This window comes from Blastomyces gilchristii (genome assembly GCF_000003855.2).
Source record: "Blastomyces gilchristii SLH14081 genomic scaffold supercont1.7, whole genome shotgun sequence".
Taxonomy (NCBI): Eukaryota; Fungi; Ascomycota; class Eurotiomycetes; order Onygenales; family Ajellomycetaceae; genus Blastomyces; species Blastomyces gilchristii.
The window spans coordinates 1,659,352-1,685,035 of NW_003101676.1; the positions used below are offsets into that span (position 1 = coordinate 1,659,352).

At 46.9% G+C, this 25,684-nt stretch overlaps 11 protein-coding genes across 11 annotated transcripts; 6 read left to right on the forward strand and 5 right to left on the reverse strand.

Annotated features, from left to right (window-relative positions):
- Position 1: 1 nt before the first annotated feature.
- Positions 2 to 2,843, forward strand: BDBG_04295 (COP9 signalosome subunit 1). Its single transcript, XM_031721613.1, has 5 exons — positions 2 to 93; positions 198 to 845; positions 986 to 1,030; positions 1,115 to 1,395; positions 1,474 to 2,843. The coding sequence occupies exons 2-5, from the start codon at positions 701 to 703 to the stop codon at positions 2,542 to 2,544; spliced, it is 1,542 nt and encodes a 513-aa protein (XP_031578227.1). The 5' UTR covers positions 2 to 93; positions 198 to 700; the 3' UTR covers positions 2,545 to 2,843.
- On the reverse strand, positions 2,589 to 4,123 carry BDBG_04296 (DSBA family oxidoreductase). Its single transcript, XM_002625381.2, has 5 exons — positions 3,861 to 4,123; positions 3,717 to 3,795; positions 3,578 to 3,618; positions 3,368 to 3,495; positions 2,589 to 3,287 (listed from the first exon to the last, which is right to left on the reverse strand). Exons 1-5 carry the CDS (start codon positions 3,892 to 3,894, stop codon positions 2,895 to 2,897), a joined length of 675 nt encoding a protein of 224 aa, XP_002625427.1. The 5' UTR covers positions 3,895 to 4,123; the 3' UTR covers positions 2,589 to 2,894.
- A 42-nt stretch (positions 4,124 to 4,165) lies between these two features.
- BDBG_04297 (oxidoreductase) lies at positions 4,166 to 6,186 on the forward strand. The gene is made up of 5 exons (XM_002625382.2): positions 4,166 to 4,452; positions 4,549 to 4,977; positions 5,103 to 5,200; positions 5,257 to 5,328; positions 5,418 to 6,186. The coding sequence occupies exons 1-5, from the start codon at positions 4,359 to 4,361 to the stop codon at positions 5,676 to 5,678; spliced, it is 954 nt and encodes a 317-aa protein (XP_002625428.1). The 5' UTR covers positions 4,166 to 4,358; the 3' UTR covers positions 5,679 to 6,186.
- On the reverse strand, positions 6,035 to 9,714 carry BDBG_16995 (uncharacterized protein; the record flags this gene model as incomplete). Its single annotated transcript, XM_031724823.1, has 7 exons — positions 6,035 to 6,195; positions 6,301 to 7,042; positions 7,100 to 7,384; positions 7,444 to 7,796; positions 7,863 to 8,035; positions 8,432 to 9,551; positions 9,630 to 9,714. The coding sequence occupies 7 exons, from the start codon at positions 9,712 to 9,714 to the stop codon at positions 6,035 to 6,037; spliced, it is 2,919 nt and encodes a 972-aa protein (XP_031578228.1).
- Positions 9,689 to 11,030, forward strand: BDBG_04300 (small nuclear ribonucleoprotein G). Its single transcript, XM_002625385.2, has 5 exons — positions 9,689 to 9,995; positions 10,074 to 10,145; positions 10,278 to 10,352; positions 10,433 to 10,465; positions 10,550 to 11,030. Exons 1-5 carry the CDS (start codon positions 9,966 to 9,968, stop codon positions 10,574 to 10,576), a joined length of 237 nt encoding a protein of 78 aa, XP_002625431.1. The 5' UTR covers positions 9,689 to 9,965; the 3' UTR covers positions 10,577 to 11,030.
- BDBG_04301 (transcription initiation factor TFIID subunit 2) lies at positions 10,532 to 16,030 on the reverse strand. Its single transcript, XM_002625386.2, has 5 exons — positions 15,798 to 16,030; positions 12,806 to 15,740; positions 12,381 to 12,749; positions 11,528 to 12,322; positions 10,532 to 11,427 (listed from the first exon to the last, which is right to left on the reverse strand). Exons 2-5 carry the CDS (start codon positions 15,128 to 15,130, stop codon positions 11,164 to 11,166), a joined length of 3,753 nt encoding a protein of 1,250 aa, XP_002625432.1. The 5' UTR covers positions 15,131 to 15,740; positions 15,798 to 16,030; the 3' UTR covers positions 10,532 to 11,163.
- On the forward strand, positions 15,547 to 18,275 carry BDBG_04302 (sn-1,2-diacylglycerol cholinephosphotransferase). Its single transcript, XM_031721614.1, has 6 exons — positions 15,547 to 15,743; positions 15,816 to 15,919; positions 15,992 to 16,117; positions 16,190 to 16,233; positions 16,300 to 16,377; positions 16,433 to 18,275. The coding sequence occupies exons 1-6, from the start codon at positions 15,719 to 15,721 to the stop codon at positions 17,346 to 17,348; spliced, it is 1,293 nt and encodes a 430-aa protein (XP_031578229.1). The 5' UTR covers positions 15,547 to 15,718; the 3' UTR covers positions 17,349 to 18,275.
- A 205-nt stretch (positions 18,276 to 18,480) lies between these two features.
- On the forward strand, positions 18,481 to 19,392 carry BDBG_04303 (phosphotransferase enzyme family protein; the record flags this gene model as incomplete). Its single annotated transcript, XM_031721615.1, has 2 exons — positions 18,481 to 19,060; positions 19,148 to 19,392. The coding sequence occupies 2 exons, from the start codon at positions 18,481 to 18,483 to the stop codon at positions 19,390 to 19,392; spliced, it is 825 nt and encodes a 274-aa protein (XP_031578230.1).
- Positions 19,278 to 20,287, reverse strand: BDBG_04304 (uncharacterized protein). The gene is made up of 3 exons (XM_002625389.2): positions 20,160 to 20,287; positions 19,878 to 20,079; positions 19,278 to 19,821 (listed from the first exon to the last, which is right to left on the reverse strand). Exons 1-3 carry the CDS (start codon positions 20,174 to 20,176, stop codon positions 19,510 to 19,512), a joined length of 531 nt encoding a protein of 176 aa, XP_002625435.2. The 5' UTR covers positions 20,177 to 20,287; the 3' UTR covers positions 19,278 to 19,509.
- Positions 20,288 to 20,989: 702 nt separating this feature from the next.
- On the forward strand, positions 20,990 to 22,239 carry BDBG_04305 (uncharacterized protein; the record flags this gene model as incomplete). The annotated part of the gene is made up of 5 exons (XM_031721616.1): positions 20,990 to 21,017; positions 21,096 to 21,195; positions 21,239 to 21,512; positions 21,743 to 22,096; positions 22,129 to 22,239. The coding sequence occupies 5 exons, from the start codon at positions 20,990 to 20,992 to the stop codon at positions 22,237 to 22,239; spliced, it is 867 nt and encodes a 288-aa protein (XP_031578231.1).
- Positions 22,240 to 22,286: 47 nt separating this feature from the next.
- On the reverse strand, positions 22,287 to 25,446 carry BDBG_04306 (uncharacterized protein). The gene is made up of 3 exons (XM_002625391.2): positions 24,511 to 25,446; positions 24,315 to 24,409; positions 22,287 to 24,204 (listed from the first exon to the last, which is right to left on the reverse strand). The coding sequence occupies exons 1-3, from the start codon at positions 24,605 to 24,607 to the stop codon at positions 23,809 to 23,811; spliced, it is 588 nt and encodes a 195-aa protein (XP_002625437.1). The 5' UTR covers positions 24,608 to 25,446; the 3' UTR covers positions 22,287 to 23,808.
- Positions 25,447 to 25,684: the final 238 nt, after the last annotated feature.

A 25,684-nucleotide genomic window follows, 5' to 3' on the forward strand; every position in this document is an offset into this window, starting at 1 on the left:
AACAAGATATAAATCCAACTACAGACGGTTTTAAAACGGCTCATGTGCAATTGACTGCACCCGCCTTGTTTTCGTCATTTCCCCACGAGCTTGGTGAGTAACACATTTTGCCCGTATCCTTCATAATTTTCCAGACATCTTGGAAAACTTTTCGGAACTATAAAACTGACCGCAGCGGGGGGTTGTTGCCTGCCCAGTTCAAGTTTCTGTAGAGCTTCTACACAACGCCTTCTTACGGTTTTCGCTTGCGTTTTCCATTACAAAACCTAACGAACTACGAATAAGGAAATAGAAAAAAAAAAAAAGTCGACTACCTGATCCCTCTGTTTGTCAAGATCCTGCCACCAGAGAGAAACGGAAGGGAACGAATCGAATCGAATCGAAATAAATAAGAAACAGGGGGCCCGGATTGAGAGAGAGAGAGAGAGAGAGAAGTGAGTGAGCGGGGTCCTATCATACACTAGAAGCGCGGGGATTTATCTGGAGGGAGATATTCGCCGGGGAACACTTGCGAACGAGGAGGTGTGGGGGGATGCAATAAATCCAAATATACCATATACCATATACCATATACCATATACCATATACCATACGTTGGGCACATTCCTCGCTGGGCGAACACACAAAGTCGGCATATATTCCAACCTCCTTTCCTTTTCCTTCTTTATTCCCCTTTGCCGCGCCCCGGTTCGCGACTAGAATGGACTCGCTCGCTAGTCCGGCACCGTTTGCGGCGGGCGCAGATGTTGAGATGAACATGGGTCTTGGGGAGGGTAATGGTAGTGGTAATCGGAAGGGTATTCCTGGTGAGACGGGCGGTAAGGCGAAGGGTGTGAGGGTTGACGGTATGTTATTTTCTTTTTCCTAGTTTCTTTTGAAGGCGCTGTGTGGGAGTGTGGTGGGTGAGGTGGGGGGATGATGGGTGGAAATGAATTGATGAATTGATGGCTAAAGGAAAGGAGTATTGATTATTTTTCTTGCGCAGAGCCGCCGAAATTCGATCTGGAGTCATATATTAGTAACTACAGTGGTATGTTTTTTACTCTGCATTCTGGGGTATTGGGCTCGTTTTTATTGTTTTTGTTTTTTTTTTCTAACCGTATTGTACGTACAGGGAGAACGAAATTTGCCAGACTCTACCTGATCGGAGCCTGCTCAACGTTTCTCTCTGTTGAGGCTTTGAAGATGGCAGTTGCAGACGCGAAAGGCGGGAAGGATGTGAATTCTTATACCGATGCTGTTGAAGCGTTGGCTCGCGTAGCTCCGCAAGACCCGGAAGCTAAACTTGATGCTGCATGGGTTGATCATACATCTAAAGTAGTGAAGGCTGAGACAGATCGGTTGGAACATGAGCTCAAGGGATATAAGAATAACTTGATTAAGGAGAGCATTCGGGTGAGTGAATCTTGTCATCTTTCACGGTCAAATATAGCCGCCATTCTAGGACATTCGCTTATTCATTGTTGATAACAGATGGGCAATGAGGATCTTGGCCACCATTATCATCGCATTGGGGACCTCCCAAACGCTTCCAAAGCCTACTCTCGGATGAGAGAATACTGCACAACGACGTCTCACATCGCGTCTATGCTTTTCAAAAACATCAACGTCGCTATTGACCGCGGCGACTGGCTAGGTGTCCAATCTAGCGTGCAGCGTCTACGCAATCTACAATTCAAGCCAGAAGACGAAGCAAAAAGCAAAGCCAAAATGTTCGCTGCACTGGGCCTATCCCAGCTCGCCTCATCTGCCTACCACTCAGCAGCAATAAACTTCCTCTCCACAGATCCAGTCATAGCGGACAACTACAAGGAGGTAATCTCAGCCAACGACATCGCCGTATATGGCGGCCTCTGCGCACTCGCGTCCATGGATCGTGCGGACCTGCAGACCCACGTCTTGGAGAACAAATCCTTCCGCAACTTCCTCGAACTGGAACCCCACATCCGCCGCGCCATCTCCTTCTTCTGCGCCTCAAAGTTCCGGCTCTGCCTGGACATCCTCGAAGCCTACCGTGCCGACTACCTCCTAGACATCCATCTCCAGAAGCACGTGCCAGTGCTTTACTCCTGCATCCGCACCAAGGCTATGCAGCAGTACATCATCCCCTACAGCCGGGTGACGCTCGATGCGATGGTTACAGTGTTCTCGCCAGGCCAGGCTGCGTCAATCAAACCCAATGGCGGCACCATCGATCTAAAGTCGCCGTTTATCGTTGAATTGATCGATATGATCCAGAAGGGAACGCTCGATGCACGTGTTGACGTCGAGAAGGGCGTGCTTGTCACGACGCAGACGAATACAAGAGAAAATGTGCAAGCAGCTGTGATCCAGAATGTCAAGGAGTATGTCAATACGGCGCACATTCAGCTGCTGCGGATGAATATTTTGCATGCAGGCTTGGAAGTTCCCGCGGTTGGCATTGAAGGGGATGGTGGGCGTGGGGGTGGCGGTATGCGTACCAGGGCTGCTGTGGCGGAGGCGGCGATGAGAAAGGGTTTGTCGCTGGGGAAAGCGTCGAAGGGACGTAAAGGCAAAGGTTGATTTTTTTGCGGTGCGGAACGATACTGGATTTGTCAAGTTATGAATGTCTATACTTTGAAAGCCTCTATGGGTATCAGAGGCGTTGTTGATATGATGGGTATGCCTGATGTATTACGAGTCTGACTTTGTTTTCTTCGGATGATAGAGCGCTCAGCGAAGAAATGAAGAAACATACATGTTTAATGTTTATTTGAACTCTTGTATCAACCATGATATGTCCACAAATCGACCTAGTTTAATAATATATCCACACGACATTATATGTTGCCAGTCAAATCTAATCATTGTATATCACACCCATAACATATCCCCCATGCACTCTACCCGCACCCCCTCACCCCCTCACCCTCTCACAACTTCGCCCCCTTCCCTACAATCTCCACATCCCGAAACGGCACCCCTAGAAACTGCCACATAAAATGAAACCGATCACTGCCAAAGAACGGCTCAGCCTTCCCCTCCGCATTCGTCACCCAATACCACGGCGCGCCAAACGCGCCCCGGTCCAGCGCCTCCTTCGTCCGGTCCGTCAGCGCCTGCTTCCCCTCAGGGCTCTGCGCAGCTTTCATGATGGCCTCGATTTGCGCGTCGCTGTACTTCTCCTCGTGGAGCAGGGCGATCACGTTCTCAGGCTTGCTGAGATCGATTTGCCGGTAGAACATGTAGGTCCAGTAGAGGAGGAAGGTTTTCTCGAAGCGGTCGCGCGGGTAGTTGGCTTTGATATAGGTAGCGACGCGTTGGGGCTGGTGGTGGGTGGGTGATTTAGTGAATGGTTCAGGGGATGTCTTTCTTTTGGGGAGGTGGGAGGGGGTGTTGAATTTACTAGAATTGTAAGAGGCGGGAAGAATGGTGGAGGAACTATGGGTTTGACTTTGAAATAATTGGCGGCCCGTTTACCGTCATATTTGCTGTATTTTGCCTTGACGGGGTTTGTCCAGGGGGGTGTATTGCCTGAGATGAGGAATTAATTAGATTGTTAGCTCGCTGCTTGTGGTTTCATGTATGTACGTACGACTTGGGGATTTGTCCATACCTGAGCCAGCATTGATTCCACCCAAGAAAACTGGAAATATGCTAAGATGCGGATGAAATTAAATTAACAATTGATCCAAAATGCATCGCGAACTGGTCTTGATGCATATATATCATTGCTCAAACGTGTCAATACATACTCGATCTCTATGCCATAGGATTCTAGCACCTCGCGGTTCCTGAGCAGGTGCAGGAAAGCGAAGTAAGAATACAGAGAGGCTATGGTCGTGATAATGCTGTCAGCACGAGTGTACCTGGTATTGAGGAGGAAGCGGAGGACTCACAGCAGTCGAAATATGCTTCTATCTTTCCGCCCATGGTGTTAGATTAAGCTTGCAGCTGTTAGAATTGAACTCAGGTGTTTGTCCCTTCGAGATGGATTACAACAACGAGAGCTAAAAATAACTGTATGAATACATACAGCTGAGCGCAAGGGACGATAGAAACAGCTTATCTAAATTATCTATTCAACAATGGAGAAGGTTTAGTTATTCGTCGCAAAAAAGATGCCGAGGTGCGGCAGCTTTCGGCATCTTTTGGATTACTAATGACAATTTGCCGGAGACAGAGCCGAGCTTTTTCTGTCCAGCAGCAGATGATAGCTTTCGGGGCATTAGTATTGAGGCAAGGTATGGCCCGTATCATGAATTAATAATATCAACTTGTTTTCACTTTGAGCTAGCTTAATTGATGGACTAAGACAAAATACAACGGGCCGTTAGCTCTCCATATCTTTCTCGTCCATCCTTCCTCGGGCGTTTTCTGTAATTCATCAAATAACCATGGCAACTATCAAACCAGTGGCATTGGTGATTGGAGCGTCTCGCGGGATTGGACGTCAAATTGCTATAGACCTGGCAAAGGACGGTTATGCTGGTTCGTACAGCTCTAGCTCCCAAGTCTATATATCTACAAACATATCATGCACATGTATCATGGACAGCATTGGCTAATTAGACAGACAATACACAGTGGTTGTATCCGCAAAAACAACTTCGGACGCCAGCAAAACCACCCCTTTCCCGCCCGATCCCAACTCCCCACAATCGACCATCAACACCGTAGAGCGGGAGATCCGGGAAGCGGGCGGTGAAGCCATCGCACTGGCAGTGGACACCAGAGACGTCGACGCCATCAAACGTCTCGTCAAACAGACTGTTGATACCTACGGTAAACTGGATGTCCTGGTTTACAACTCCGGGGCCATCTGGTGGTCATCTGTTGAGAATACGCCTGTCAAACGGTTCCAGCTGATGCAACAAGTTAACCCTGAAGGACTGTACGCTAGTGTGCAGGCGGCATTACCTTATTTTGGGAAGAATGGGTGGAAGGGTAGGATTGTTGTTGTGTCGCCTCCGATTTATTCGAGGTTTTTCAGAGGGAAGACGGCGTATGCCATGGGTAAGTTATACTTATTGCTTGCTTTGCGAGCTTTGAGTTGTTGGGTGGGCCCTCGGGAGCGGCGTGGTTCTGATGAAGATTGAATCTTTTGGTATTTGCAGATGGAGTTTAACATATTCTTTTAGGCAAGGTCGGAATGAGCGTCCTAACCAAGGGGCTGGCGATGGATTTCGTTCGCCAGGGGCGGAAGGATATGGCCATTACCAGTATATGGCCTGCTGTAGTATGCTTCAGGCCCAATCCACCGCTATACATCCTTTTTATAACCAGAAACTTTAGTCCATCGAATCCGCTGCAACCAAAAGATCGACAGACAAGGAGCCCTCACTCGCAAAAGATTTGCGAAAACCCGTATGATAATATCCTCCCTTCACTACTAATACCCCAAAATGAAAAAGCGAGCAGAAAACTAACTCCAAAACCTCTCTATCCAAAAAAAGTCAATATTCTCGGCCGCTATCCTCGGCATACTCCATGCCCCTACATCCGCGGTAAACGGCCTCCTAACTCTAGACGAAGACTTCCTTCGGGAATACTGCAACGTATCGGATTTCTCTGAATATGACGTCGTGCCAGGTTCGAATCCAAGGCGAATCATGCCCGCAAAATTACCTGTTCTGGAAGTTGCGGAGCAGGACGATGAGGGCCGGAGAGTTGATAGTACGGCTCTGAGAATTGCGGAAGGGAAGTCGAGGCTGTGATTTGATTTGTTTGAATTTGTGGCTTATGACAGAGCTATCTATCTGTATAATAATTCTTGCCCCTTTAACCAGCCAATTTTCCCTCCGGAGGAGGTGGTAGTTGGGTGGTGATTAGTTGGACTATGGTTATCAGCATGGAGACCTAATATGTGCAACTGGTGGGTAAGAAGATAAATCAGTCGAGTTTGTGGCGCTCGTCATTGCCACGGACGTACGTGTACCTCCCTGGCGTTTTGCAGCTGTTCTCCGGTTGGGGGGGAAATCGATAGAACCCATGGAATACAAATTTTGCTCAAAGGAATATGATTTCATTAATTTCTTATGGCAATCATGCAGCCCCTGCGCGCAGATGCTAATTAATGATCCAACGTATTGTCATCAGAAACAGAAGTTGTCATAGGACTGAGCTGGAACATGGCGTATGTATCCGTCCCAGTTACCTCTCTATCCTCCCTATCACTATTTGGTTTTCCCACTTTCAGTGCAACGGAATCCAACACTCTGTCAACCAATAACGCTGCAAATCACATCAGAGAATATTAGCCCCGTTGCAGTGGTCCGGTTATTATAGGAGGCGAGGAGCACGGGTATTCATGCAAGATGAAATGGGCGAGCAACTCACCTATGAGTAGCGCCAACGTGAACGTAAAAATAATCAGTGGGCTTGTCATATAACTGTAGATTAGACGGAAATTCGCCACCATTGCGACCATGCCTAGCAGTATAATTCCCAGCAGAACACGAGTTGTAATAGCCACCCATGCGTATATTTTCCCAGCATGGCGCTGTGTAAGAAAGACAAAAGCGGCGAGTATGAACATAGCAAACGACGCGACGACAAAATAGTATATATACACAAACCCAAGCAGCCGTAAGTACAACATCAACAGCTTCTCGCTCTCCACCACGTCAACTGGTAGCGTTATTCCCATGCTTGAGAAGAGGCTCGTTGTCACGTTTCCTATCAGGTCGTGCGAGCGTTGATGTGTGAGCGACCCTGGGCCATTAAACGATGGACACAATTGGGGGCTATTTCGGAGATCCTGCAAGACAGATTGTATACAGCGCCGCTCTTCAAGACCACCCCTGGTATAGTCAATGTCCATGTCCAAAATTGTGCTGTTGAGTAGGTCGATAGCAAAATGAGGGTCTGGTCTTGGCGGCTCGCATGCAAAGAGAATGCTATCGCTCAAATGTCTGAGTTTCAGGGAAATGTCTAGAGTCAGGGCCAGAATTTGGGACCCCTCTGAGAGAAGGACAAGCATAACGTGAAATGGAAAATGTAGCTGTGTCCAGATCTGTTGGTTGGTTATTCCGTATTTCACACGAGGCGAAATATCGAAGTATGATTGCCATAAAAGGTACTAAATAGGCATATTAATCACTCTGTTAAGTCTGCCTATCCTGGGAAGGAGTCTTACTACTCCAGTAGTCACGCCAAGTATATGAACAAAGGACCATTTCGACCAGCCAGAAGAACCAACTGTCTGATTGACGAGTCTGGTTACGGAGATAACGCCTTCCCCAATAATGATAAGCGTCAGAAGGCCCATCCGAACGTTGAGATGGGTATTTTCAAATCCAATTCCGGGCGTGCGACTGGATACTGACATCACAACAAGGGTTTCGATTGCGAATATCAAGAACCAAGAAGTCCACACATATTCTCCTCTGGTGTCCGTGTTGTTGTTAAAAACGAAGTAAAGCTGAGCAATGAGTTAACGTGTTGTTCTCCTCCGGAATAGTTGTACCGTGAGAAACTCACCCCGGTGTATGTAGCCCCAGTTCCGATGAAAACCACAACTATCCACAGTAACCTCTTGGAAGCCAGTTGCATTGTACGATATAAAAATATTGCAGCTATTGAATATTCGACACTTAATAACAGGCGACTGGAGGCTAAAAGGATGCTCAGCGAACGAAATGCCCAGACGTTCTCATCACGGACTTGCGTAGCGAAGCCGGCGCCAGTTGAAGCAAACCCAACCATAGTCGCAAGCTGGAGTGCTTTGCAAATCCTCTCAAATATAGAATCCTGTGCAAAACGAATGTCGAACAGAGCTACCTGAAGCCAGGTAAACCAGATGATACTGAGGAAGCCAACGTAAGACCACAACGCTGAAATAACAAAATCAGTATCAGCACGATTCTCCTGGTTTTGTATTGACACACGAAAATCCTAACCTTCCAGATTATTTATTTCATGAGTGGCGGTGAATGTAGACAGGTTTGCAACGAAAAAAAGGTCAAAGAATAATTCAATAGGGGTAGAATCGGTATGATGGTTAAGACGTGGATGCTCTTCATCGGTCTGGTCCAGGGGTGATGCGATCCATGGAACGCAACGACGTGGTTTTCTGACAGACTGGTTAACAAGACTTAACAACTCAGCATACATCAAAGCACGGAGCCTACCCCTTTCTTGTAGTCAGGTGGATTGGTAGAGAGTCGCGACTAAATGTTAGAAATAAAGGGCGACCCATGATGATACGCCCAAAATAACAATAAAAGTCGAATTAATCCCTCAAGGTTGAATAATATATAGGACAATGCAAGATTGCATTCCCTGTGAGGTTTGTTCTTTTACCTCGACAGGAGAAGCGGCCCACCCAGTTGGTGGAAGGCACGTATGTTGTACCGAGCCGCCATGTCATCCTTGTATCAGGCTGTAGCAAGAGCAATGGGCGACGCCAAGGAAAAGTCATCCTAGGCAATTGATATTTCACACTCAGTCAGAAGCTTCATCTTCAGACGGTAGTTCAGAGCGTCCTCCTAGGTTTTCCAGCCCTCTATCACCCTGGACATCAGTCCCCGGAATGAGACTTTTATCGCCCGGATTGAGACCTGCCTCAGCTCTGAGCCTCTCGTAGTTTTCCCCGGCCTCCTTCAGCAACGTTTGGATCTCTACCTCTCTGGTCGATATCTCAACCTTCTCCTTTCGAAGCTCCTCCATCCTCAGAACGAGCTGGACCTTTGAGTTTTCCATCGTGCTGAGGGAATTCCTGAGCCGGGCCAAACTGTCTGCGAGGCGTGGCAGCGGAGTGATTTTAGGTGGCGTTTTCGGTCGTAAAGGAAGGCTCTCGTGAGTGCGACGCAGACCTTCCATTCCTGCGCGAGTTTGAGCCGCTTCATAGGCTGCTCTGCGCTCGGCTTCAGAGTCATCCGCCTCGGAAGACTCTTGCGCCTCGTCAATCAGTTCTTTCATCTCCGCTCGCTCTCGCCGTTGCTTTTCGCGTTCTGCTTTCCTGCCTATAGCTATTTTGCCATCTTCTACATATTCATCGAACCCTTCCGCGAAATCTTCGTCGTCCCGAACAAGCCTTGTTTCTACTTTCTCCTTCTTTCGCGAGAACGACCAGTCATCGTCAGCCGCATCATCTAGAGAGATGAAATCTTGTTCATGGTCTTCGCCCCGTTGCATGGCAAGGCGAGCACGCCTTTCCTTCTTCTCGCGTATCTCAGCATCAGTGGGGATGGTGGACGGCTTTGACACCTGCACAATCTCTCCAAACTTTGCGGCGATATCTAATTGCCTTTCTTTTTCGTCCTCACTAGTAGGTATCGAGCCCGACTGCTTCGGGGTGGATGGGGTGGAATTACGAAGCTCCTTCAGGTATTCTTTATTGTAGGTCGGGCGATCTTCTTCTGGACCAACCCGGAGAGGTATACTTTCAGACGGCCCTGACGGTGCCCAAGCCCGCTGAAGCCCGCTTTTCTCTTTAATGTGTTTCCTAGCTCCAATTCTCTTGGGAGTGATGACTTCGCCTTCGGTCATCTCCTCATCACCGGCCATAGAAGTCCCTCCGGGTCCAAACGAAAGGCGCAATTTTGATTTTTGTTTCGGCTTCGTATTCGGTCTCCGGACGACTGGCTCTGTATCTTCTTAAAGTCAGCGTTTAACCCCGCGGACCTTTTAATGCAGACATGAAATATAAATTGGAGAGTACAGACCTTGTTCGCTGCCATTCTGCGCATTATCGTCTTCGTCCGTACCCACCTTGCGAGCTTTGCGACGATTAGCAAAAAGAGAGCTCATGTTTCCTCCTACCAACTAGGCAAAACCCAAAGAAATACAAAAAAAAACGCGGTTGTTCGGGAAGAGAGCTCTCTTCGTCCAATAGTTCTGTCCCCCGTCCAAACGAACAAGCTCTGGCGTCAGTTTATTTAGTAGTGTTCGGTAAATTGTTGTTCCGGCGCTGCTCCGGCGCTTGCTTCAACTTTCTGGAGCTCGCAAACCGCACCAGTTCGAGCGGCCATCTTAAACTACAATCCAGAACTTCTTCCAAAATGCCTCAAGCACAGCCAGAGTTAAAGAAGGTAAGTCCAGAAAACGCTCCTCTTGGTATTAACCTCCCATGGAATACTGACGACTAATCCGCGTGTGTTGACATTTAGTATATGGAAAAGCGGTTGTTCGTTCAACTCAACGGCAACCGCAAAGTCATTGGAATTCTGCGCGGTTACGATGTACGCGCTTCAACCCCCCACTCCTCGCGTGCCTCAGTTATCTCTCTCTATTCGGGATATTTATTTGGCTCTTTATCTTGAAGTCGCGTACACAAAATGCGCTAGTTAATCTAATGTTGGAATACAATGCAGGTGTTCATGAACATCGTCCTGGACGAAGCCGTCGAAGAAAAGAACGGAGGCGAGAAAGTGCGTCTAGGCATGGTGGTATGTGTACATATTGATCTCTTGTGGTTAACCCTTTAGTATGAACTACACTGACCTGGTCGCAATTTTCTGTCCATTAGGTCATTCGCGGAAACTCAGTCGTTATGCTCGAGGTTTGTTTCCCCGCCTTTGCGTCGTTGCTAGAAGGTGTAATGCAAGCAGATAGCTGACAATACCCCGTTTTCCGTCACCTATAGGCGCTCGAGAGAATCGGTGATCGATGATACCCGGTAGCTGTGCCTCAAGGGAAATCCTGGCGTGTTAATGAGTACAAGAAAATGGGCTGGTGGTTCCTATTTACCCCAATTTATGTCTTCTTTTATTGCGATGGCTGAGAAGCGTTTCAATCTTTGTTTCGACTTTTGTTCTAGGAGTTCGAGGGGAAAAAAATGAAAAGAAATTAAATATACTTTGAATAACGGAAATCCGATCCAGCGCCAGCAGGATTATGGGCTGGCTGCAAAATAAATGTCGATTAATAAAAAATTGGCTCGAGTAAATGTAAAATACATCACGTATACTTGTACGTTGACGTTAAATAAAATAGCCCTAGTCGGCCTTTTTTTTCTCTTCTTTCTCAAGAGATACCGTGCAATTCACATCGGTAATGCCAGCCTCATGTCATGTTTCCTCACGGCTGTAGCCTTCGTTCCCTAAAAAATGAAACAAATACATGTGAAAGAAGAAAACAATTCCCCACAAACACCCCAACGCGACGAAAATAACCGCTGACATAGTAAACCCTGCCATGAGTAGCCAATATAAAACTCAAGAAGCAAAACAGAATAGGGGGAAAGAAAAGGCCTTAACATCAGGGAGGTGGCATGGATGAGCGCGCTGGTCTGAACTTCAATTTCAATTTCGGCATCGTTGATGGAGGGGTTGCTTGGGAGTTTGCGGGGGATGACGTTAAAGAGAGCTTCGGAACTTTCAGGGTGAGTTTATGGCTGAGCGGCGGAGGAGCACCCTCCTCGCGTTTCCTCTTCAGTGTACCATTGGGAGCCGGTGCGGCGGCACCTCCATTAGCCACTAGGGTAGTACGGAAACGGCCTCCCTTGAAAAATCGGAGTTTGCCCTATTTTTTTTTTTTTCGTTGGGTTAATTATCATATTTCCTGATGATACAATCGACTGATACAATACAACGTTAGTTAAAGGGCAATGGGATGATCTTACATGTCCCCGATTTTCCAATTTCCAGTACCGAGGATATTTCAGAACGACCATCTTTTCATTGATGGGGGTGTATAAGACACTACAGATGTCGACGAAATCGCATAGTTCCGCTAAACCCACGGTGGGAGAATTGCACGCTGCCCATAGGGCTTCCTTTAATGCCGCGTTACCTTCCAGCTCATGCTTCAACGCCTCCAACGCACCGGGGACCGTTTGTCTACGGGCAAGATTAGCTTGGCGAACCTCAGTAGTTGATTCCTGTTCGATGATTAAGCTGTTGTTAGGTTCCGGTTGTTGTTCGACATTACGCTCGCCGAAGGCAATGGGAGCAAGTCCTCGACCGAAGGCGACATGCAGATTGTGTCGGATCCAGGGTGATAGGTCCGTAGACATCACATAAACGAACCACGTGAGCAGCTCAGGTTTCTGGAAGATGTCGAAGTCGATCAATATGTTGAAAGCATCCAAACGAAGCATTTCATAGGTGCCAGCTCTTGTGTATTGAAGGAACTGCATAAGATCCAAGTCGATAACGTTAGCCTGCATGAATCGTCGCTGGCATTCAATTGCAGTTCTTGAGTAGATGTTCTGGAAGGAAGTTGTCCATTCGTCCATTCGCCTATAACGGTCAATCTCAGCAATGCAATCCCGGTCCAGTTGTTGTTCTGCTTGTCGTTCCAATTCCTTTTCCACATCAAAATCCATATCAACGCTGCCAGGTTCGGTTTCCTTTCGCCCGAGCAAAGCTTCACAAATGGATTTCATGAGTGCAGCAATATAGTAACAATCCGAAAGCTATTCATCATATCAGTAATCAATTATCATAGCCCAAGGCAAGATAGCGACAATATACCTCATTGTTCGAATTGTCATTAAACTTTAATTTATCATAGAGAAACCGTTTAACCCTCATAGGCGTCTTGCCGGTATTGTCTCGAACTTGTGCAATGGCTTGGGGTATAGTCAGTTGGAGAATATAAGCTGCCCGGTCCGAGAAGTCGTTGGAGCGAGTCATGGGTGAGCCTGGTAAGCAGAAAAGCTCTTGGAATGCGGTTTCCAAATGGTACAGTCCAATCCAGTCAACTTCATCTTTAGCATGTTTTACAAGTGCCTTGGCAGCGGCCGCTCGAATACCGTAGAAATACCGTCGATCCATAAGAGTACGCACGAAAATAGTCGATATTAGAGGATGTTCGCGCTGGGCGGCCATGTATTGGATTGACTGCAAAGAGGATGTTAACAAATCTCTTGGAGATAATGGGTAACAAACGTAAATACCTCAAGCTGGGCGACGATGTCTCTATCTTGTTGCAGCTGAGATAGGTACATATAGCCTGGCATTGTGAGTGACATTTTACATATCCACTCGAAATCAGCATCCATTCGAATCCACTCGTAAGACTCCTGGCCCATTCGGTCTTCGTCTTCTTTACTCCATTCAACAAGCTTCCATTTTTGAATCTCCTCCTCGGATTGCAGCACATCCCCAAGGCAATATAGCAAGACATCGTCTTGGAGTTCGGCATTTGGGTCCATACCAGATGTGGCAGCTGCACGCTCTTTCTGCCGTTTATTGCGCTTAAGGCGTTTGTATTTGGTGTTGTATGGGATGTCGAACTTGGTGACACCCTCTTTGATTTCAACGATATGTTCATAGGGCGTTCCATCCGCTTCGTGTATTCGAATAGTCATGGAGCCTGTGAATACATGCTGCACCGGGCCGGCATAGATGTTCTTTATTTCTTCTTTAACTTCTCTCATAAATGTTGATTTTTCTAAATCTCGGACCGTTGCCTGTTCGGATTGAACTTGCCGAATCATCATTTCAACCACCAGCTTCTTTTTATTGAACCGTTGAGTGGCTAGGAACCGCGGACAACCAGCACCATATACCCATTGCTGGAAAAAAGAGTCGAGTTTTGTGTGTCCTAATCTTTCGCACGTTCTTTGGAAAAAGGATGTTGTCAGAGCACCGTTGGGAAGGTCGCCCATTCTCGCATTCAGAAAAATCCGAGAAATGATTCGGGAGATGGTAGCCTTTCCACTAGCTTTCGATAGCCTTCGCTCCAGGATGTAAAGAACTAGTGGTGCTTTTAAAGCTATGAAATCAATCTCCGAAGGGTCTATTCGCAACAGGGCACCCATATCGGATATGGGAGGTCGCGAGATGTCACGGTCGCAAACTTTATCCGACATCTGCTTCAGTCGATACCTGTATTCGTTATTTCCGCACAGCTTTTTCATAAATGTGTCCGTGATGTAATAAGAAATACCCAGTATAGCCCATGTATCTGTTGGATCTTTCGGAATAATACTAACCCCAATCCATTGAGAGGCTAAAGCGTGTACCAGACACCTGGTGGATTCATAGATTGGGTCGATTATGTCCTCCGGAAAGAGAACGCGGTTACTACAAATCGATAGTGCAGCCGTTGCAAATGCGGAAGAAGGGAGATCATCGACAAAACACATTTTATAGCTGGAAAACGGATATGACCCATAACTAAGGGAAAGAAAGTCGATTGCTTTGGCCATTGGTAAACAAGTATTCCTAACTTCGTCCGCCCGTCCTGGGAGACAAAACGCATGGACCGGGATAGCATTCCTTCCGAGCTGGTCATCCTCGTCGCTCTCGCGGTATTCTGAGAGATTAACATACTCGAAAGGCCCAACAGCAAAACCAATTTGCTGTGCGGATACAGGGCTGGTGCAGGAAAATGACACGGTCTTCTTTGCAGGGTCCTTAGTATCCATTATTTCATCGGTTAAATCCCCGGAACACGTCACAACCATATCTAGCGACTCATCGTCCGAAGATATGCCTGGTTTCCTCAGTGATGCATTCCACCCCTTCGCTGTTCCATTTATCGCCTGAGACTCACGCCCTTTGGGATAAAGCGCATCCCCCAGTGTCCGGGGACATCGTATCGATATATCCCACGTGCACCGTGACGACATATCCTCAACGCAGGGAAACAAGCAGCAGCCACTAATTGGGTCGAACGCATTGATTGTGAAGACGTGCGGGTAACGGCGATCGCTACTGTTAATCCCGACAAATTGTATACCATCCCTTGGGCGATTGATTGTGAATTCCGCATATACTGTCAACATCGTATATCTTGGTAACGAGGTCTCAGCGGCTTTTGAGCCAGGCTGGCCGTCTGCTGCATCATCGGTGCTCCCGCTAGCCCGGAGCGCAAGTTGGGTTTGGGCCTCTGCAGAAAATGGATCCAACTCATCAATTCGCACAGACTTCGGGATTGTCACGATTAACTCGGGCTCTGGAGGAGCTTTGAGGAGGGGTTCCAACTTCTTGGACAGTTTCTGGTGTTGATGGACGCCGTATAACCGGAAGGACTCGTATGGGTCTGCATATTTTGTGGTCGGCGCCTTTCCGCTAACATTCAAACGTTTTAATTCTCCTTGGCGGAAATTCAGGCGGAGGGCCTTGAGTTCCTTGTAGTGTGGCTGAATAGTTATCTCTGTTTTCCCCTTCAAACTCTGGTTCACAAAATCAATATCAAGCTCGACCTTCTGGTGAACAACTGAGTAGCCCAATCCAGCGCCGGCAAGCCCCGGTGTTTCCACCACGCCTGGCATTGTAGGCTTCAGTCAAAGGTGGCGCTGGTCGCGCAGGGGGCGTATCGCAGCCTCATAGCCAGCTTCAGGAAACTGATATGGCTGATCTGCGATGAAACGAAGCGTAGTTTGTTCTGGTGCGGGTTACCGCCAGCTGTAGCTGGTGGTGATGCTGCTGAATTTGGGAGCTAAAAGCGGGCGGGCATCGTTCTGCGGCAAAGAGGGTGCAATATAACAGCTATAGCACCAAAACCGGGTGCGTAGTGACAGTTAATTGAGGTTGCGGTGAAGGCGCAGGAGCCTGAGAGTGAGTGTGATTTGGAGATATCTTTGAAGCGCCGTTCTTGCGCGGCGCAACGGCCCAAGCAGGGATGTCACGTGGGCTTCAACGGCTCCTGGTTGAACGTATTTGATCTATCCCCTTTCCCTCTTCCCAAGTCGAACTATTTTATATCCCCGTGTCCTACCCTGTGACACTGCTTCTGCTTGTGTAGGACAGTTATCGTCTTGGGCCTATTCCTTCCATTTCATTGATATCAGCAATGCCCTAGGTGAACTTTTCTGAGACACCTTCTCTTCGCCCAATAACCCTCGCTCTCTGCGACTGCAATGGACTTCCTCAAGAGAATTGCTGGTAAGTTTATCAGCTCTCGTGTCCCTTTAGCTCGAAACGGGTTGAACTAATTACCATAACTCTTCTCCGTAGATGCCCAAGAGTCGCTGTCCGAAGATGCGTTATCACATCTGAAAACCTACAAGTACTCCAGCGTCGACAAGTCCTTCATATCCAGATATATACTGAAGCATTACGTACGGCTATCCCAATATACATGATGTCCTATTGGTTTCCTGCATACCTAGACTGATGAACTCCAATGACAGTGGAATGCCTTCGTCGAACTCCTGCCGCTATGGCTCGCGCCAAATATGGTCACGCTAATCGGCTTTATGTTCATCATTGGAAACTTAATACTTCTGGAGATAACTGTTCCGGATCTTGTCGGGCCGGTATGCGCTTCCTCCTCGATATTGCATGAGCCACGGCCATCTTCAATGCTAATTTGATTATTTACAATATAGGCTCCCTCATGGGTATATTACAGTTTCGCGATGGGGGTATGGATGTAAGATATTTCCTCAACGGACCCTTTGTCCACTATAATGCTATATAGGCTCTTACTCCTCCCTAGGTACTCAACGATGGATAACGTCGACGGGAAACAGGCGAGGAGAACGGGTACATCTAGCGGACTGGGAGAATTATTTGAGTGCGTTTTCCCAGCCCGGCATTTGGTATCCGCAATATCTAACTTGAACCGCCAGCCACGGGATTGACTCCTTAAACTGCACTTTAGCCAGTCTTCTACAAGTTGCGGCAATGGGCCAGGGCTCGACAAAAATCGGAGCCTTCACCACGCTGCTTCCCTGTCTCCCTATGTTTTTCTCGACCTGGGAGACCTATCACACCCACACTTTATACCTTGGATATATTAATGGCCCAACTGAGGGATTAATTATTGGAGTTTTAATGATGATAGCGGCTGGTTATTACGGACCTCATATTTACTCAGCGCGGGTGGCAGATACTTTGGGTTACCCAAGCTTGTTCGGAAATTGGACCTACCAGGAGCTCTTCGTATTTGTTCTGGGCTTCTCGTTTTTGACCGCCCACTTTCCCGCATGCGTTTACAATGTGATACGAGTCCGTAAACGCCACAAACTCCCTATCCTACCCATCTTCTTGGAATGGATACCTGCCATCGTCGCATCTGCATCCGCCGTGTCCTGGCTGTATTCGCCCTACTCGTCGCTTTTGAGTGACAACAGGCTCGTTCTTTTCGCAGTAACGATGTGTTTTGTGATCGGGCGCATGACAACCAAAATAATTCTAGCTCATTTGACCCGGCAGCCATTTCCGTACTGGACAATACTTATAACTCCTCTTATTGGCGGTACCATACTGGGGAACCTCCCCAGATTTGGATTTCCTCAGATCAGCCCGTGGCTAGAGCTGCTTTATTTGCGGGCCTATCTGGTGTTTGCCTTTGTCACATACATGCATTGGGCCTACTTTGTCGTCAACCGAATCACAACCTACTTGGGTATACATTGTTTGACGATCAAACAGGACAAGACGAAGGCTAGGGAGCAAGCTTACCGCCAATTCGGAGAAGGCAGGGTCGACGCGGTAAATATGAGGCCGGATCCATTTGCTGACTCCAGAGTCAAGGCCAATTAGAGAGGATGTTGGCCGCCACAGAGCACGCAAACAACCGGCCCACATCCTGACTACTACAATGTGTCAGGTCAAACCAAATTCAACCGTGTCGAGTGTGATCCAACACTGCCTGTCTCGACAAGGATTCAAAGAAAATCTGAAGAGATATGACTGATGAGATATAGGCAAGAATCACGCAGGTGCTCGACATGCGCACATTCTAAAAAAATACCCCTATCAAACCAAAAAGCCACCATAACGCATTCATGACCTTTACAACCCTTTACAACTCTATACAACTCGTACACCGAATCAACTGGCGTTGAAATAGAGAAACCGGACCTCGGTAAATACATATATATATAGTGATTTCAGGCGTCACAAGCTGTGTATAAATTTTGTTCTTCGCAATTGCATTCTTGTCAAAGATAGATGGATGTCTCTAGCTGTTATGGTTTTAGAAATATTTAATACCCTTTTGATATTTCCCAATAACCATTAGCTAGACCTGTAGTTATTGCCCCGGAGAACGTTTTTGGAGTTTGATTGTGCTCCATTATTCGAAGATCTCAAGGGCCAAATAACATGCGTACCTCGGCCGGCTGAAAGGAGCCGCACCAGTGGCTCATGTGGACTACATGCTGGATGCTGGGCAACATTTCTACGTAAACAAACATTCCATTCTACACTTAAATATGTTGTCCCTGTAGATTTGTGCATCTGTTTACATCTGTATCTAGATAAAAAGTCCCCTTATGAATATCACTGCGGACTTATCCGTGTTGACCTTGGAACCGTCCTTCACACATGATAGCAAATATACAATCACTTCTCTCCCTAATGCTGGCAAGGGCAATAAAGCTGCTTGTTGAGCCATTAGTGGGTCAATACATGAAATTTATCCATCGTATATTGACTCCTCTCATGCCCCATACAGCTATGTAGAACATATATAATTATATTTAGTCATAAAAACCACCAACTACCCGATAATAGAATTCACACCCTAACCCATGTGTGTACTATACATGTACATATATATATATATAGCCATAGACCTAGAACAAAAACTGCTGTTTCCCTCTATGTGTCTTCCCCATCGAACAGCCACTTTTGCCATTGATTTCACCACAAGAAAAGCCGTGTTTAAAGAATGCTACCCTTCTACACTGATTGGAGCGCTTCCCTGAATTTTTTTCTAGGAGCCAACACCGCGCTCTTTATCACAGCTTTGCCGATTGTTTACTCTGTCGGGAGTCGATATTTCAGGGGCCGGAATCAAACTCTTCCAACACCATCATCGCCGGCACCGTTGTCGCCTACACCGTCGTTGCCTATTAAGCTGCCGTATTTCGCTCCAGATATTCCACATCCTCTTACGGAAAACACGGAGATAGAGAATGCCACTCTTCTAGTCAAGCACAACGGGTATAAGGTTGTTCAAGTTGGTACTGAGTTTGTTGTCAAATTCGGGGCGGCGAGTCAGGTTGACCTCCTTGAGGGCGTGAATATGGCTTTTGTCCAGCAAGCAACCAAGGTTAAGATCCCACGAGTTTATGCACTTTACAATGACCCTGAGTCGTTGACAAACTATATCATTATGGAATTTATTGAAGGCAACTCCCTAGACACTCAGTGGGCACACTTCACCAATTGCCAGAAGTGTGAAGTTGCTACAACACTCAGACAATACTTTGATGAACTACGCAATCTCCCCTCACCAGGGTTCTTTGGTAGTATTGGATAAAAACATCTCCTTCATGGTATTTTCTGGACTCCACAACCTTCACCTTCCATCAATGGCCCTTTCGACTCTGAAGCTACACTGAATGAGGCTCTGGCTTTGAAATATATTGGAGAGTCTGAGCATCGTACCACCTACAATACTGATTTCTATCGTCGATCGCTATCGCATGTTTTCCGCGGCCATGTGCCGAAATTCACGCATGGGGACTTCCAGCGCAAGAACATTATGATTAAACAACTGCCCAATAACGCCAATAATAGCAAATATGAGGTGACTATCATAGACTGGGAAACAGCTGGATGGTACCCCAGCTACTAGGAATATTCCCTAGCAATGTGTGCGAGCAGATGGGATGATGATTGGGATGAATGGGTTGCCAAAATTCTACAACCCTTCGACGCCGAGTTCCCTTGGTTGAACATGTTGTATCTTGATTTATGGTCTCAATTTAATCAACATCAATGTCTTTTTCTGCTTTTCAAAATCAAGATGATACAATACTACCTGCTGAAGAGAAGTCCTTCTCAGCACTTTCTGTACAGTCCACCCAGCAAGGCCTTGCTCAACAGCGACCTGTGGAAATAGAGGGTTCCACTCCAGTAGCTTCAATAATGATGGCCGCTGCAGAACTTGAGCGTTGGTCAGCGCTTCTATAACCTTAGCAGTCCACTCTTGGCACCGGCGGAGAGGTTCATCGGGATACAGTATCTTCGGTCCATGGAATTGCTTCTTTGGCGGTAGCATATTCTGGCAGATAGTTATCATGTGTCACACTACGGAGTACTGATGTGCTCTTTGCTTACTAACGAAATCAATGCATCAGGCTTCCTTATGGTTTTGTCCTCGAAAGACATTCCATTTTGAATGTCACCTTTCACATGGAACAGGCAGCCGGTTTCAGGACCATCCTCACTAGTTTCGACGAATATTGTGTGATGGTTACGGGGGGCGCCGAGATTAGCAACACGATAGACTGCGTACGACATGCTTCGACTGAGAGGTAACCTAGAGACAAGGCGCATCAATTAGCCAACATAAACCATCTATAAGAGGAAGAAATGAAGATTCAGATGAGTGTTGCGAACCTAACTTTCTCAGACATATGTGGTTGGCGAAGGCCCAGAGAGGGATATATCTAATACTATGAAAACAAATTGGAGGAATAATGAAATTTATTTCAATCTTTAGGGTGGAAGAAAGATTTTATACACATCATGCATCCTTCATTGCCCCATTTCAACTTTCCTGAGGAAGGAATGTTGTCTGATATTCGCAGACGCCATGAGAGCCAGTCATTCTACGCAAAATCCTCAAGTTCCGCTCAATCTCGCTGTCATGGCGTCTGGCCTTTTTTCTCTCCAGGGATGAGCCAACTCGACAGGTCGTACCTTTAGCGTAGCACGGTCTAGGCACAAGTATCAAGAAGAGAAAATGCGCGACCAAAATCGAAGCGAACTAAAACCCAAGTCATTGTGGTGCGCCTCATGTTGGATGATAATGCAAACTGGGCCCCTGAAATTAATTAGTAGCAAAACACTGCAAAAGATCCAAATATCCGTTTCTCTAGAATCATTCAAATACACATCTTTCATATCTTTATTATCAAGTGTGTCAATATGTCATCTCAACTCAGTGAATTTACTATCAATGAGATTGTATATCTTCTCAAGAATGTTTATATACCTACTGAAATTACCCAGAGTATTGATTATTATCTGATCACTATATTGAATTCAATGAAATCTTTACTGTTTGAAACTATTAGAAAATCTCATTCAATATATAATATAAAATTAAAGATTACACTGAATATTTGTCAGGATTGAAGAATTTTTTTGAAATATATTCAACTGTATATTATGATGAGACTGTCTGAGACGTGCGTCCAGGTGCATATTGCAAAAAGGATATAATCATGCCTAAGATAGGGGATGTTAGCCGAGGTTAGTTCTCCTGTGTGTATTCCAGCCCCTCTTCCTCCAGTGTTAACTGGTGGTGATTGAGCTCTTGTGCCCCAGTAGCTGACAAGGGGGGCGTACGCCCTCTGCTATATACGACGAATCCAGAGTCGCGATTGGGCGCCTTGTCTCTGGTGATCCCAAGAAACTTTCTGGAAGGAAGGTAAATAAAAGACAGATCTGGGGTGCAAGGGCCAGGTTATCAGGAAGGCAGAACTTGTCCCTGAAGCAGAACGGGACAAACCTGAAGGACCACTTGCCGGATTTCCGAGTCTCACGGTGGGTAAGAACGTCGTCGTGTTAGACAGCTCATACCAGATTGTCGGGCGTGTGATAGAGGGGAACATGAAAAAGCTTATGGGTCAACTAGTCGATGAAGATTGTGACATTATTGATAAAGTGGGAAGTGTCATTGGAAAAGCTGAGCGCTGGGAGCAAGAACAAAGGAAATGGGACATCAATCCAATGTCTGGGTGTAAAGTAAACAAAGAGGGAGAAGTGTGAGATGCAGAGGGCAACCAGATTGGAAAATTGACGGAGGGCAACCTGAATAACCTCGTTGGGATGTTTATTGACGACAACGGGTCGAGCTGTGTGTAAGATGATAAAGGAGGTTAGTTCCCCCCCCCCCCCCCCCCCCCCCCCCTCCAGGATTTCAGAGGACCATTAGTCAATGTAGCCCCCTTTACTGACAAAACACACACATATAGCACATGGAGAGAGCGGATAGAACAAATGTCAAGCCCCGAATCGAAGAAGGCAGTAGCCACCTTCAAGAATGCAACGGCACCCTCCGCTTGCTCGATCCAGACGGGCAGATGATAGCAGCCAAGGCGAAATCAAAGTCCGCACAGCGCGAAGCATCGCCAGAGGAACACCAGCTAGCGGATCTCCTGAAGGAACTCACGTCGACCGTCGCCACGACCATTGACAATGCACGGAAGCGGATTGCCGATATGCCCCACGCAAAGAAAAGGCTCAACCCGCTCTGGGCTCTGCTGAGCGAACCTCTCTTCCAGATCATTACTGCGGTTAGCCTCCTCCTGACTGGTGTTCTTGGCTTGGTGGGCAGACTGCTCAATGGACTTGGACCTAGCGGCTGGTGAATGGACTCCTCGGCGGATTGGGTATCAATAAGCTTCTTGGTGAGTTGGGTCTGGGGTCTGTCACGGATGCTCTGAACCTTGGTGGTGACAAGAAGAAGTAACAAGCGCTTGAAAATGTGACCATGAGTCTTGTCTTTTTAGCATTTCGCGTCAGAGGCTGGGGGATTCAGATCATCGTGTGTCGCGCAGGGATTTCATCATGTCTCATCCATGAATTGATTTAATATGAGTAATAAAATAACAGACCTTTAATAGAAGAGTAAGTCACAGCAGTTTTGAACTTCTTCATGCCTCTGTTCAAGCTCAATGCACAGAAACTCAGCACTTCAATAGATGCGGTCGCTCCGACGTGGACACAACAGACATTGTTTTTAGTCTGTAGCAAAAATGAGGTTGATTCAAGAAGGTTCATGATCAGTCAATTTGACTCCAACCAGCGAGTTTCTGTTTATGAAGCCAGGACACAGAACATATCATTGAGCTGTCGTTCTGAGAAGCGTGATAAGAAGGTTCTGAGGTATAACAGCATATATATACGCTAGTTAACTACCTATTTTGGGTATAGTCAGCCCTTCTCGACCCCCAGGGTCTGTTCGGTAATGACGTCATCAAATATTAACTAACTAGTTAGTTATTCTTCTCTCTTCATATGAACTTACTGAATATGATCCTAAGCACTCAATGATCTTATAGCCTATTTTCTATTGATTTCTTCCTTTCTCCCACCCTCTACACAGCAGGAATACCCCTCTCCCTTCCGCACCTCAATTCCCACATCGAAGCCCAATTCATCTCACCTGTTCAAAATGTCATAGTCAGGGGAGAAACTACCCCCTTTCAACGAGCTGCTTTACAGACAGAAAGTACCTGCTCGTGAACTCCCCACTACCCACCACCCAACCAGGGACGAGACCCCAATTCTGGTGTGATATGTTCCTGCGAAGCGAAAAATCCTGACTGGTTTTAACACCTTGTCGAAGTGCAAAAAGCCATCCAGCATTGATGACTTGAGAGATCGGACTGAAGATTTTCTTAGCTGCATATGATCTTGTGCCTGGAGGGTAGACGGCCACACCTAGACAAGTTGTGACTCTTCATTCACCTATTTATTAATTAATTAAAGGATGCGATGAGTCGTACTTATCCATAGCCATACATACATACAAAATATAAAAAGGGACAGGGTACGACGGATGAGCGAGGAGAGGGAGGTGGGTTAATTAATTAGTTGACAAGGTGGAATAACAAAAACAAGTAAGTAGTATATGAAACGTTGCAAACCATTTGCTAGAAATGAATAAACAAAGGGGGTAGGTAGGTTACTTCAAGAAGGCTCGAAACCAGCAACAACGCAGCGCTTGGAAAAACAGAAAATAAAACATAAATAAGCACGCTGGAAGGAAAAAAGCGGACCACAAAAATATACGCCGCATGTGTAGTGATGTGGGGAGGTTGATATGTACGAAATGTACTTTCCGACTTTCCGAACAGAGTAAAGGAAGATAGGGGAGAGGAGAAGGGAACCATGGTATTGATTCGTGATAAAAAAGTCGAAGTTTCTTTCCTGCTTGTCTTCCATTTTCTTTAATCCCCCGGAACGAATCAATCCCTCTCTCTGGGCCTCCCCCCCACTTTCTTTCTTTTCTTTTCTTTTTTTTTTTTTTCTCAGTTTACATCAACACCGAAAACCCCACGAGGAACCCAGCCACCACAACACTAACAGCATACACCTGCCCAACCTGCAGCGCAACGCTAAGTCCTGCAGCGCCACTGCCGGGCCTCGTAGCCGAATCCTCACCTAGGCCCGTATAGACGACATCATTGGTAGCGGTGCCAGTGGCGTCACCTGTGCTGGTGGCCGAGGGGGTGGTGGTGACGCGTCTGGGGCTCTGGGCGCCACAGGGGTTGTCTTCGCGACAGGAGGTTTGGCATCCGGAGTTGCCGTTGCAGTTGCGGACGCATTGGTTGTTGATTTCTGTACATATATAGTAGGGGAGTGTCTGGGAGAATTCAGAGGCATTGGGGGAGAGGCCGGAGCTGCAGACGCAGGAGAAGGTGAGGGTTTCCTGTGGTTTTGGTGGGTTAGTTTGTTGTTAGGGGGAAGAGAGAGGGGGGTTATGTTTTGGTACTGATGATAGTGTGAGAGACAGAATAATTGGTAAAAGGGGTCTCATACCGGGTCACAGTCGTTTGACTTGGGTTCACCATTTGTTCCCCTTTCTTGCAAGCAGATCAATGGGCAGGAGGAAACCTGGTCGAGGCACCACGCACCTGTATTGTAATATGAAATGTTAGATAGGGGTTTGTTTCACAAAATTGGCAGGCGGTTTGCTGCATAATTTTTGGGTTTTGTTTCAATAAAATGAACTCACTTCTTGTAGAGACGGGAATGGTCATGGGATCAATGGTCTGCGAGTTAACGACGCCAGAGATGGAGGAGAGAGCGAGGAGGATAGTGGGGAACAGCATATTTGCGTGTGTATGGGAATTTAATGGAGATTGCTGTAGATAGAGAGCTATGTAGGACAGAAATGACGAGCAGACGGAAGAAAGAGATGGTATTAAAAGCTATATACGACAGAACGAGAGACACGACGAAGAAGAAGAAGAAGAAGAAGATCAAGCGAGTGACAATTGGAAGGGAGAGACAGCAGAGACAAAGAAAGAGGAGAGAAAGAGAGAGCAGAGAGAAGGGAATAATAGTAACAGAAGAACTCCACAGCGGCAAAAAGTCATCAAGCAACATCGACAGCCTGCTGCACCCACCAAAAAGCACTAGACCCGCTCCAGCCAGTGAGTGTGCTGCGAATCTTGCTGTTGGGAGATCTGGCTGGTTTCGACCTGTCGAGCTAGACAGCGGCCGTTTTAGTAGAGCTTGGATGGATTCTGCAGGCCATTATCCCTCCTATCCTATTTATTCATCTGCATCGTCGTTCATAGCCATCGTGCTGTTTTGGCTATACCATCAAAATAATGGATGGCCATTCGCAGAACAGCCATATTTTTTAGCAGTGCATAAGATAATGCTCCTGGGAACCAAGGTTGCATCATCAATACCACAGCAGGGCAGACAAAGGCAGCAACAGTGGAGGACATCCAAGACACACAGCAACCTGTCCATGCGGAGTTGGGGGGGTCAAGAAGTGTTGCCCCCAGCGCAGAAGTGGTTCCCATGATGAAACGATGTCTCACAGCTTGCTTGATCTTCTGAGTCTAGCTGCAGCAACGGACCAGCTTGGCCGGGAGCTAGCTAGCTTGGACTCTTTTGAGGATCTTGAAGAAGTCAAGATTTAATATTATTGAGCTTGGAAAGGCGGCGATCGGAAGCCCTAAGCCGAGGTCCCAGCTAGTTACGGGAGCCTATAGGCTGCTGCTGTAAACAAGCCTGTAACGTAACGTAACGGCTCTTTTAATTCACCTCTCTAGATCGTTGCCCCTTCGGACTCATTTTAAGTGGCCTTTTTTGTTCGTGTGATGCTGCTTTTGCACGAAGCACTCATAACCAGACCCCTTCAAGCTGGCGCGTGCATCCCGACTCCTGAGGCC

Excerpts from the sequence above, each read along its gene's own strand:
- BDBG_04295 (XM_031721613.1), top strand. The coding sequence starts at position 701 with ATGGACTCGCTCGCTAGTCCGGCACCGTTTGCGGCGGGCGCAGATGTT. Across the intron at positions 1,031-1,114 it reads ATATATTAGTAACTACAGTG|GGAGAACGAAATTTGCCAGA; the intron begins GTATGTTTTTTA and ends TTGTACGTACAG. Across the intron at positions 1,396-1,473 it reads TGATTAAGGAGAGCATTCGG|ATGGGCAATGAGGATCTTGG; the intron begins GTGAGTGAATCT and ends TGTTGATAACAG.
- BDBG_04296 (XM_002625381.2), bottom strand. The coding sequence starts at position 3,894 with ATGGGCGGAAAGATAGAAGCATATTTCGACTGCT. Across the intron at positions 3,796-3,860 it reads AGAAGCATATTTCGACTGCT|CCTCTCTGTATTCTTACTTC; the intron begins GTGAGTCCTCCG and ends TCACGACCATAG. Across the intron at positions 3,496-3,577 it reads TGGAATCAATGCTGGCTCAG|GCAATACACCCCCCTGGACA; the intron begins GTATGGACAAAT and ends TCCTCATCTCAG.
- BDBG_04297 (XM_002625382.2), top strand. The coding sequence starts at position 4,359 with ATGGCAACTATCAAACCAGTGGCATTGGTGATTGGAGCGTCTCGCGGG. Across the intron at positions 4,453-4,548 it reads GGCAAAGGACGGTTATGCTG|TGGTTGTATCCGCAAAAACA; the intron begins GTTCGTACAGCT and ends GACAATACACAG. Across the intron at positions 4,978-5,102 it reads GAAGACGGCGTATGCCATGG|GCAAGGTCGGAATGAGCGTC; the intron begins GTAAGTTATACT and ends ATATTCTTTTAG.
- BDBG_04300 (XM_002625385.2), top strand. The coding sequence starts at position 9,966 with ATGCCTCAAGCACAGCCAGAGTTAAAGAAG. Across the intron at positions 10,146-10,277 it reads GAATTCTGCGCGGTTACGAT|GTGTTCATGAACATCGTCCT; the intron begins GTACGCGCTTCA and ends AATACAATGCAG. Across the intron at positions 10,353-10,432 it reads AAGTGCGTCTAGGCATGGTG|GTCATTCGCGGAAACTCAGT; the intron begins GTATGTGTACAT and ends TCTGTCCATTAG.
- BDBG_04301 (XM_002625386.2), bottom strand. The coding sequence starts at position 15,130 with ATGCCAGGCGTGGTGGAAACACCGGGGCTTGCCGGCGCTGGATTGGGC. Across the intron at positions 12,750-12,805 it reads ACATCGTCGCCCAGCTTGAG|TCAATCCAATACATGGCCGC; the intron begins GTATTTACGTTT and ends TCCTCTTTGCAG. Across the intron at positions 11,428-11,527 it reads AATTGGAAAATCGGGGACAT|GGCAAACTCCGATTTTTCAA; the intron begins GTAAGATCATCC and ends AAAAAAAAATAG.
- BDBG_04302 (XM_031721614.1), top strand. The coding sequence starts at position 15,719 with ATGGACTTCCTCAAGAGAATTGCTG. Across the intron at positions 15,920-15,991 it reads GATATATACTGAAGCATTAC|TGGAATGCCTTCGTCGAACT; the intron begins GTACGGCTATCC and ends CTCCAATGACAG. Across the intron at positions 16,234-16,299 it reads TTCGCGATGGGGGTATGGAT|GTACTCAACGATGGATAACG; the intron begins GTAAGATATTTC and ends ACTCCTCCCTAG.
- BDBG_04304 (XM_002625389.2), bottom strand. Across the intron at positions 19,822-19,877 it reads CTGATGCATTGATTTCGTTA|AATATGCTACCGCCAAAGAA; the intron begins GTAAGCAAAGAG and ends ACTATCTGCCAG.
- BDBG_04306 (XM_002625391.2), bottom strand. The coding sequence starts at position 24,607 with ATGCTGTTCCCCACTATCCTCCTCGCTCTCTCCTCCATCTCTGGCGTC. Across the intron at positions 24,410-24,510 it reads CATTCCCGTCTCTACAAGAA|GTGCGTGGTGCCTCGACCAG; the intron begins GTGAGTTCATTT and ends ATTACAATACAG. Across the intron at positions 24,205-24,314 it reads AGTCAAACGACTGTGACCCG|GAAACCCTCACCTTCTCCTG; the intron begins GTATGAGACCCC and ends CCAAAACCACAG.